General features: G+C 42.2%; 1 protein-coding gene across 2 annotated transcripts; it reads right to left on the bottom strand.

Moving 5' to 3' along the window:
• Positions 1 to 362: 362 nt before the first annotated feature.
• On the bottom strand, positions 363 to 10,207 carry LOC109953826 (single-minded homolog 1-like). 2 transcript variants are annotated; one of them, XM_020589282.1, is made up of 12 exons: positions 9,997 to 10,207; positions 8,813 to 9,237; positions 7,331 to 7,413; positions 7,122 to 7,211; positions 6,849 to 6,957; positions 6,398 to 6,483; positions 5,846 to 6,045; positions 5,474 to 5,580; positions 5,169 to 5,316; positions 3,145 to 3,301; positions 2,651 to 3,038; positions 363 to 2,226 (listed from the first exon to the last, which is right to left on the bottom strand). In XM_020589282.1, exons 2-12 carry the CDS (start codon positions 8,985 to 8,987, stop codon positions 1,484 to 1,486), a joined length of 2,286 nt encoding a protein of 761 aa, XP_020444938.1. In that variant the 5' UTR covers positions 8,988 to 9,237; positions 9,997 to 10,207; the 3' UTR covers positions 363 to 1,483. The 2 variants fall into 2 exon arrangements, with proteins under 2 accessions (XP_020444938.1, XP_020444944.1); XM_020589288.1 differs by lacking the exons at positions 7,331 to 7,413; positions 8,813 to 9,237; positions 9,997 to 10,207 and having other exon boundaries at positions 6,849 to 6,953; positions 7,122 to 7,168.
• Between the last annotated feature and the right edge of the window lie 243 nt (positions 10,208 to 10,450).

Consider the following 10,450-nt stretch of genomic DNA (forward strand, 5'->3'; position numbering starts at 1 on the left):
CTGTTTGTTACTCCTGGTCAACATTTCATACAAATACAGTACCCAGCTATTTTGCAGATATTTTGGAAAAATCATATAATTTCTTTCAAAATTAAACTTTTAGCCATGTAGAAGTTTAAGTCTTTCATCATTTGTTATGTATACTTATAGCTCTGTGTTTATCCGTTCATTTTAAATGTGTTGAACAGTAGCTTTGCACAGGCACGTGTGTGTGCGTGTTAATTCAAATACAGCTTTGACCGACACATTAACAACAAAATCAACACACAAAGGTTATTTGGTGCAACTGTATTCAGATTTAAGACTTTTTAACCAATTAATAAATAATCTCGTCACTTCTTGTCCAAAAGTTCATTGCGTGATATTTACATGTTAAATTAAATAAGAAACTAGAGACATTTAACATACTTTAGATAGGTTTGTATCAATTGTTTTAACCCTTTAGGTTGTCATGACAGAATAAAGAAACAAAAACAAATGGTTGTCTTTGAGAACAACTGCAGGTGGATTTTAAAGCATACTCTACGTACAGTATGCTAATAAGATGGATTAAAGTTAAGTGAGGTAAAACAGGAAAAATGATACTCTGATATGTAAACAGTATTGTTCTAACCACAGTTGTAAGCTGATAGGTACAGTGCCTGTATTCAAAGGCAGCAGGGAGACTCCAAATGAGTTGGCTTTGTGATCTCTCTCTGTGCTTGAGGTGAGGACGCTTTACATATACACCGAACAGTTTAAATGTGACCTGCATATTTTACACTTACATATCAGAGACATTTTTTCACTTTCTGTTTTTCCACTTCATTTTTTTTTTTAATCCAATGTAGGCGTAATCCAACACCAAAACTAATTTAATGCCACCGGTAAAGTCTCTACTCGGACAGAAAGAAATGACACATACAGCCCACTGACAAAGAAATACCAGGAAACACTACAACAGTGAAACGTTGCACTTCATGTGTCAAACATTATGCTCTGTGCAGTGGAGTTTTCAGGTGAAGGGGCGATGGAACAACACATTCTCTTAGTGCCTTTGGAAATTGTGTCTAAGACAGATTAACTCACACAGCCTATGATGCGTGAGATGTTTGGAATAGAAACACCAGCTTGATGTTTAACCAGACTTGGGTCGCCTTTGCAGGAAGGGGACTCTAGTTCACCGCCATTGAACTAACACTATATGTCTATGTAATGGAGCAAACCTCGGCCCTGTGCCTGGCAGTGTACCAAATGTCACTTCTTGTATACTGCTTCTTGGAAAATCATCCTCTGATGATAGAGAAAGGCAATGTTATGATACAAACGCCTGACAAACAGAAATTGTGCTGAACGAGCCACACGCTTCCAGCCGGTGCAGGTACTTTTTTTTTCATTGTCTCGCCTTTTGCATCAAGCACCTGGTCAGTGTTGCATGTTTATACAGCACCAAGTTACTGTAACATCCTGACTTATAGAACAGGACCTATCTGCACCAGATATGTCAGCTTCCATTGGTTATAATAACTGAGGTGGCCTTGTGTCCCTGCATCTGCTCAGCTTGCATCCTTACATGAGATGCCACATCATACTGGACTCCTGCACAGGCCAGGCCCGAGTAACTCCGCAGGGTCTCCGGGTCGTACAAGTGCTCCAGGGAGTATCCAGTCAAAGCGTAGGCTGCTTGCCTGTCCAGTGGCTGCCTCTCCTGATTTGGATAGAGCAGCAAGTTCCCCTGCGGCTGTGAAGAGTGCGGAGACAAATCTGTCTGCAGGTAGTCTTTGGTGAGGGGAAGGACCGACCTGGGGATCCCGTCAGAGCTGGGGCTGCTGAGACGAGACATAGAAGCAGGACTGGTGGTGTTTTCATCATTGTCATGGGGGCCAAGCACTTTGACGCTATCTCTGTGATGGAGGCGTTCAGAGGGGAGGTCAATGCTGGGGGCTCCTGGGCCACGGCACACCACGCTTGGCATGGTGAGCTGAGAGTGGTGGGGCAGCGAGGACGTGAAGCACGGGCTGTGGGCCTTAGTGAGGCCAGAGATGTCCACCGGCACCTTTTGTTGCTGTAGACGGCTTTCTTCCTCCTTGATCATCTGCTGTGTGGCGCGGATCAGGGTTTCCATCTTGCTGGGCTCTCGTGGGCTTGCCCGGAAGTGGTCACCATGGTAACGCTCACCCGAATCACTGGTGGACCCGCCTCCGTCAGGTGAACTCACTACACTTTCCTCGTCCCAGTGGCCCCTTCCTGTAAGAACAGTTCAATGGCCACATATCAGAAAATTTGAAACAAATTCATTACCTTGTATTAGTAAGTAAATTCATCATTTCTGTCTAAATTTACAGTGTGTAAAACACTGTAACATGAGCTGCATCTTTTGAGTGTAATGCACACAGTTCTACTTTAAATGCATGTAGAATTATGGTCTGTTACACTGGATGTTTTGGCAGAACCACAGTGGGGGCTGTTTCACTGTTTGAGGATGTGAAGTAACTTGGCTTTTCATTGCAGGCAATTTCTGAACAGATGGTAGCAATCAGCACACTGGCATAAAACAGCATAAACAACTTAGCATGTTCCATAATAACATTTGGAAAACGGCTACTAGAAGAGGCTAGGCCAGAGCTATTTTCAGAGACAGATGGTTGTGGTCTCAACCCTAACACCTCACCGTGAATGGTTCCATGGTAGGATGTCATTTCAAAGCCCTCGCTGTTCTCTACAGAAGATTTTGGCAGTGAGAGCACAGAGCGCGTGGCATCCCACCACACCTCTCTTCCTGACTGGGGGGTTCCCAGGAAGTAACGGCTGCTCTGGCATCGGACACGGTCGCAGGTGGTGGTGTGAGATTGGGCTTGGGCATGGGCAAGCTCATCATCTGACAGACCCAGGCCATAGCACAGGGAGCTTGGGTCTGGATACAGTCGGTAGGCACAAGATGCCTCTGCAGCCTCACCGGGATCCAACAGCTGAGGAGACGCGGAATCTGTCAGCGGGCTCCCTCCCCACTGGCTGTCCTGGTCTGACTCTGAACGCTCTGGGTTGAAAGCCGAAAAAGGCTGGACAGAAACAAGAACATCATAGTCCTGGGAGTTTGTGATTTGAACATTTTTCTAACAATTAAGCTTTTATTGATTCCGCTCTATAAAACAGGCTGTTTATTACCTGTGGATAGGGTGACACTCTGGCTTTGGACTTCGCTTGGGTCAGACGTGACTTGGTGCTCTTCCTGTCTTCTGCGTGACTGTCAGCATAAGGGAAGGCTGGCTTGGTGGGGCTCATTTGGTCCAAGGACAGCTGCATCCCCTTATACTCAGTGTCCCTATTGACACAAACAAAATATATGCTAGAAATAAGAATAAATGTTTAAACCCATATTTATCCAGAGTGTGACTTTTTAGCTATGCTAGTGATGTGGCTTACTGTCAGTCAGACTGAGCCTTTGGTCCAGACTGAAATTTGCCATGAAATTAAATACAGACATTTGCATTCCCCTCAGGATAAATTCAGTCCTGGTGGTAGTAGTACACCAAGTGACATCATCAGCCATTAGTCTGCAGCAGATATCTTGGTCAATATTGAATAGAGATAGCTTATTTTACAAACACACTTTCCATGATGTGAATTATGTGAGGACTATGAAAAGTGAAAACAACGTTTAAGATAAGTTCAAGAAATTGAGCCCTCCCACTTCTGAGAAAAATAACAGACACCCTGAAGAAAGTTAATCATTCTTTTCTGCAGTACAGCCATTGTCAGAATGCTGCCGTGAAAGCAATATGCATAAATGTGAGCAGACACATGCACTGAAACTTCTCTGCAAGAGTCTTATAAAAAAAAAGTCTGTTTTTGTATAGTATAGATGGTCTTTTTACTCGTGCATGCAACATGTGCACAATCTTGGACATTTTAACCCACTGTCCTGTGGCTGAACTCAAGCCAAGTGTCGCTGACAAGGGAGCGAAAAGGCTCCCGTGTCAAGTGTTCAGCAAACATGAGCTTATTCTTAACTTATCACATCCACGGTATGTGATAGCAGCCGCCTGGCATTCTAAACCTTGTGGCCCATTCCTGACCCTGTACAGCCAGCCTTTTTAATATGACTCTAAATATGACCCATTCTTCATGTACAACACCTTGGGGGAAAGGCTGTGTTTGGACAGCCAGTGCACAGTGTGAATGTTATTTGCTCTTGCAGGGACAGGTGCATTGGTTGGTTCTGCATCCTATCTGTGCCCTGGCTGACTTGTGACTGAGCCAATAATGTTGGGCCTTTGTGCAAACTCAGTTGTGTTAGCCGAATTCAACCTCGGGGTCAATGCCAGTGCACTTTGTGTCTGAAATATGCCACCAGTCAACCACAAAGCATGATTTAGATTCTTAGGGTAAAATGCTTTCAGGGCAAGCTGATTGCTGTTGCTGTTTGTTTTTTAAATGCATTTGTTGTTGTTGCTGTTTTTTCTGCTGCATGTGAGCTTTTGGATACTTCCCTGTTAGACCTATGTAATGATGCATTTGAAAATACACTGTTGTTTAAATGTAGTTACTGTACTTTGTTTTCTTCTTACTGCATTGAAGAAATCAATACTTAGAGTGCAGCCGTATGCACACATGCACGCACCAGAGACTCACACAAACTCTCCACCACACACACACAAGCAGGCACCGACACAGAAAAGTGACATGTGGATCAGCCAAACCTAACAAGTACAATCCAACATGTTCTGCAGCTATGAGATAGCTATTGATTCCTAGTTCACCATTTGATTGATTTTGCTTTCCTTAGAGTGCAGTGTGATGGTGACAGTAGAGGTTTTTTGATGGGGTTGAACCCTGATGTTTGTCTTTCTGTCTCAGAGGGCCTTAGTGTGCTTTGTGCTCTCATAACACACAACTACCTGAGTCCTGCAGCAGCCGCAGTATTTGGTGGATTTGTACAAGGAGGCTACAGAGGGATAATGGGAAGGATTTCTCCAAGAGACAAAGACCCATGAGCTTCAAGCATGGATAATAAGAGCGTATGACATGATTTTGCTTAATCTGGTTAAATATTCGGTGCTGCTTGTCCATCAAACAACATTAAAAATGCAGCTGCTTTTACACCATTATAGCCCTTTACACCTTGTGTTACAATGATTATGTACCTGTAATTTCATCATATCACTTTTATTCCCAAGTGAATTACTCACGTGAGGACGTAGTTCACACTGACGATACAGTGAGGCCTTGAGGATCGGCTGTTGTGGACGATTGTGGCGTAACTCTGGACCCAAACCCAGCCACCGTGCTTGGCCAGGAAACGATAATACTTAGTGGTGACTTGGCCTTTTACCAGCACTGGAGGAGATAAAACAAACAGACACAAGACAGAGATTACCGTATCTAACAACATGCATGTTTGTGTTTGTGTAAGATGTGTCTGCAGTATGTTTTCTGAGCAGCTACTGTGTGATGATCTGTTGTAAAAGCTTAATATAGCAGGCTTGTAACTCACAGAGGTGGTGCGCACAGCGTAGGTGGAAGATATCACAGCTGTGGACGTGATGGTACAGGGTTTTCTCGATCAGGTCCTGGGGCTCGTAACCTGTCAGGTCTGCTACCCTGGAGAGGAATTAAGGAGAGACATTAAAAATATGCTCAGTGATTCAATGCTATTTCATATGTCTCTCTAGTCCTGGGGGAAAAGAACTGATTGCATTTGTAGGCAACAGCTTTTCCTCGAAGAAGTGTTTCTGATCAACTGTTGGAGCACACATGAGTTTATAGGCTTAACTCAAGCCCAGAGAAATATTTACCATCACATACCAAACTATTTATTATAGTAACTTAGAAACTCAGTAAGAGAAACCGTTAGGCTAATGTGCACCTGGAGTCCAGGAAGATGAGCTTCATGTCCAGACTGGCTCTGAACATAAACATGTTACTGTGCAGTTTGATCTCAGTCACAGCACTGGGTGGCAGAGAGTGCCCCACAGCCACCAAGCCCACATTCTGGTAGCAGCCCTCGAAAGGTGACATGTCCAAACTATACTGACGGATCTTCAGGTAGCCGCTGCAGTGGATGACCTGTGACAAGGCAGGGGAGACCCAGACAAAAGCAAACACAATGTTGTGTATATGCAACACAAACAAATCATAGAAAAAAAATTAACATAGCAGGTATTTTTAAACTTTAATATAACACAATTATTGACATGTTATTATATAAATTACTAACAATATTCTAATTCTTACTTTCTGCTGAAGTCTATATGGCACAGTGGCATTATTATTATTCTATATGAAGAGCATGGAAAGCCATTTGATATTGACCTGCTGTATTTTATTGATTATTAGTTAACAAATTGCAATTCATTTTGTTAATTTACAACAAAAGTTAATGAAATAGCTCGTCGGTGACAAAAACGCCGTCTCCTACCTTGTATCCACCGCTGGTGAGGCCTGCGTTTCTTTTTGCCAACACACATTTCATCCGCAAAAAGAAAGAGCGCTCCACTTCATATTCTGAGGGAGGGGGAAATATTTTTAACTCTCACGCACGCTGTCGATATAATTCTGCGTAAATCTGGCTTGTTTCAAATATGAATACGGTTTAGTAACAGTATACAATGATAACAAAATTAATGGATTGTTTGTGCGCGATAAAAAAAAATATATGCATGGAAATTTTTAAAGCGGCCAATTTGAGCCGATATAAAACTCGCACATTGGCGCAGACTAAAAGCATAAATATTCCAACTGTGTGATATCTACACATATCCTCTGCATACATTACAGCCACATGCTGGTTTTAGACAGTGAATTGTAATTAAATCGGAAATAAACGACATTTATTTTATGTAAATCTTTATAGAGGAGATTTGTTTTACCTTGGACGAAATGTGAGTGATAGGGCTGATGTGGCGTCAGGACAGCAGTCATCTCGTCGTGGTCGGCAGGATGTACATATTCATAAATACTGTTCCCAGTCAACTCTACCTGTTGAGAATAACTCAGGTAATTAATAGGTACAGACTGCCTGATGGACGAGATGTTTCTATTTGCAAAGGAACATAAATGAGCTTTAGAGTATAGGATATCAGAATGAGATACAATGCAGAAAAAAAAATCTGAAATGAATAAATGCGATTGCAGAAAAGGACCTGAGACAGTCCTAAATGGACCGATGCAGTCTCTGAAATGTACATTATCTTCCCATCTGGAGCCACAACAAAGATGAACCCGTCCAGCGTCTGCAAACAAACGACAGGTTACTTCTCAAAAAGGATTTTTTTTTTTTTTTTACACCGCCGAGCGCATATGTTCTGTGGCAGATCGCTCACATTTAATTATGCTGTTAGTAATAATATACCTGCAGTAAATGAGATCCCAGCTCTCGTCCAATATTATCCAAGGATCTTGTTCGACTTGCATGACCCCAGGCCTCACCCAGACCTGGACACAGTGAAAGAATGATGCTGGGCTGTTCTGTGGCACTGAAACGGAACATGTCGTGTTTTTTTATTTTATTTATTTATTAATAACGTATTTTGTTTGGGTTACGTGCTCACTGTTATTATTGTTGTCGTTATTACACCCTCAGGTCAGAGATGTGCCTGTTGAAAAGTGTTAAAGCGTTTACAGGATCCACTCCTGTCTCTCACATTTTGGACAAGACTGGAAACGTAGCACGCGTAATATAGGCTCTCAGTCTGGAGAGATAACGTAACATTAACACCTTATTTCTGTTATTATTATTATTAAAATATACATTTTATATCCAGCTTTGGATTTTTTTGGTCCAGTAAATCGATTAGGCCACTATTTTCAGTGTAAGTGCAGCAAAGCGAGTGCGGTTCATTAAAATCCATTAATCTGAAATCTCATGAAGCTTGGACAACAGTAAATTAGTTGTTCCTCCCTTCTGATAAATGAAAGCGAAAACAGGACCCCGCTGTCTGACATGCACACTAATATCACGCCATCAGAGGAGATGAGTGGAGAAGGAACGGCTCGTTTATCGGCTCAAGGATAGAAAAGATCGAAAACACAGATCTTTTCCATCTCAATTTGTTTTCTATATTTTCCTATATTACCTCATGTAGCATGATATGACCTGTCTGTTATAAATAGCAGCAAAAACATGACGGTTTGGTTTCATGGGAGATCGTTAATTACATTTTTATTTCTTATAGCCCATGAGGCAGGCTGCGTAAGACGTGTGCGCGCCTCCTGGTTACATGGCTTTAGGTGATTAAAAGACTTGCAGAGCTTTTTTTTTTCTTTCTTTAATAATTACCACATCTTGTTCTCAGTCACGCAATCAGAGACTCCTGCAGAGACGTGCACAGAAGATGGTGGCGGATCGTCTCCTTTGGACACTGAATTAAAAACGATTCATTTGTAAAGATTCCCTGTAGCTCGGCCAAGAATTTCTAAATGATATTTCTATAATATTTCTGTAGGACAGCAGGTAAATCTAAGTGAACTGTTTTTTTTTTTTTTATCTTCCATAACATGACTACAATGTTGTTTGGGTCAAAAAGGGTTTAGGATATTTTAGTAGCCTATCAGTATTTTATTTGCACTGAACAAGAAAGTAACAAACCTGAACTAAAATATGTGTTATATATGATATTACTATGTTAAAAGGAAGTTGTGGAAGAGTGATTTTATATGAAGCAAAGTGTCCCCCCACTCCTTTATGTTTCGCTGTATTTTTCTTTCTAATTATTTCGCATGTTAATAGTAAAAACATATGCGTAATGTCAGTGCCTTCTCCCCAGCTGATGGGAATGTCAGAAAACACACAGCAGAGGTGAAAGTGGTGCGTTCAAGTGGGCTAATCGCTCACCCTGAGGGAAAACTATTCTCATCTTCAGGTAACTTGTTGTCAGTCTGATGATTGAGGCTTTGTCTAGCTGAGAGGTGATGGCCGACGGTAAAGGCAGCATCTTGGCCAGTTCGTAAAATTCACTGTTCTCCTTTTCCCGTCTAGTCCTTGCGGCCGTTTTGGACTTCTCCTTCATCTCGGCGCCTTTTCACTGTATCCGTCCTGGTGTGAGACTGCGGTGGTCATTCAAAACAGCAGTCTGACTGATTCCTCTCCACTTTGCCTCTTTTTCATTGTAGCTTTTGTCAACTTAAAAAAAAAAAAGTCTGAAAATTAAATATGAACCGTTGAATTGCAAAATAAGTGAATATCCCTGGTATTCCTGATGGACCTTAGCTGGCTGAAGTTAAACCTCCAAGGTGTAGCCGCTGGCGTTCATCCATGACCTGCACAACACAGAAAGAAGTCAGTACCATGCCGTATTCCCATTTAGACCTGCAGAGGCCAGATGTTTACAATAAGACCGGTGTGTTATTTTGTTGTGTGCCTTGTGCATGTCAGATAATGCTGACTTCACCCATCAATCAAAACAAAAGTTGAATTTACTGAAGGGGATACAGCCAGGATATCCCCGACTTTAACAGTAGCATTACGGCTAACAGCAGCAACAATGGCCGCAACTGATAACACAACCAAGATAACAACTGTTAAATGGAATTACATTTGCAGAAAATATACGTATGTAGACCTATTTAAACAACTGACTCACCGATATAGGTGATGTCCTGACTGTAAATCAAAAATGCATAGGCTATAAGGATTCATACAGGTTTTCTTTTTCTTATAAAACACAATATTATGGTTCTGGTCAAAAAATGTACTCAAAGCTTTGGTGAGGTGAACAGTATCTGAGGTGATTTACATGTAGATGTCTTTAACATCTAGACTAAAACAGTTCACATTGCTTTTCTCTTGCTTCGGGAATCACAGAAATAAAACGCTCCATACTCCAGCAAAATCGAGGAAATGACATTTGAACCCAACACAATCACTGAAACGTGTGTAACAGCGCTGGGAGAACCGTCTGTGGCATAATCTCACCTCTCTGACAGAACATTTCACTTTTTAAGAAAATTAAAACATAATAATATTAACAACCACAGTTGACAGACGTGTTAAGACAGATATATGTGCAGCAGTCCTACCCGAGTTTCGCTGTATTTTCCTACGCCTGAATCGATCCTGTGGCCTTACAGACAGCCTACTGGGAATTTCACCTGTCCTGAACCGGGTTCACCAGTTGTCCCAGTTAAGTTTGGTCCTAGTTCCTTCTGGATTTCCACCTGGAAAGGCGAACGGGCCGTGCGCTGCATACACCTCTCCAAATTACAGAACGCGCAACGAGTATCACTCAAGTCTTAGCCTCCTCTCCTCTCCTCTACGATGTCAATGTCCCTCTCCGGAGCAGCTAAGAACCCGCCCACTATGCGCCCACTTCGCTCTGATTGGGTGGAACCGCTGAAAGTCATTTCTTGATTGGCCACTTACCGTGGGCGTCAGTTTGGCAAGACAAGGTATGCACGGCGCTTTCCATATCTGATCTTGTGTTCTTGTCATTAGCGCAGAGAACAGGATCAAGCTGAAATAAATACTTAAACT

Source organism: Monopterus albus, unplaced genomic scaffold (assembly GCF_001952655.1).
Source record: "Monopterus albus unplaced genomic scaffold, M_albus_1.0 scaffold9.1, whole genome shotgun sequence".
Classification (NCBI taxonomy): Eukaryota; Metazoa; Chordata; class Actinopteri; order Synbranchiformes; family Synbranchidae; genus Monopterus; species Monopterus albus.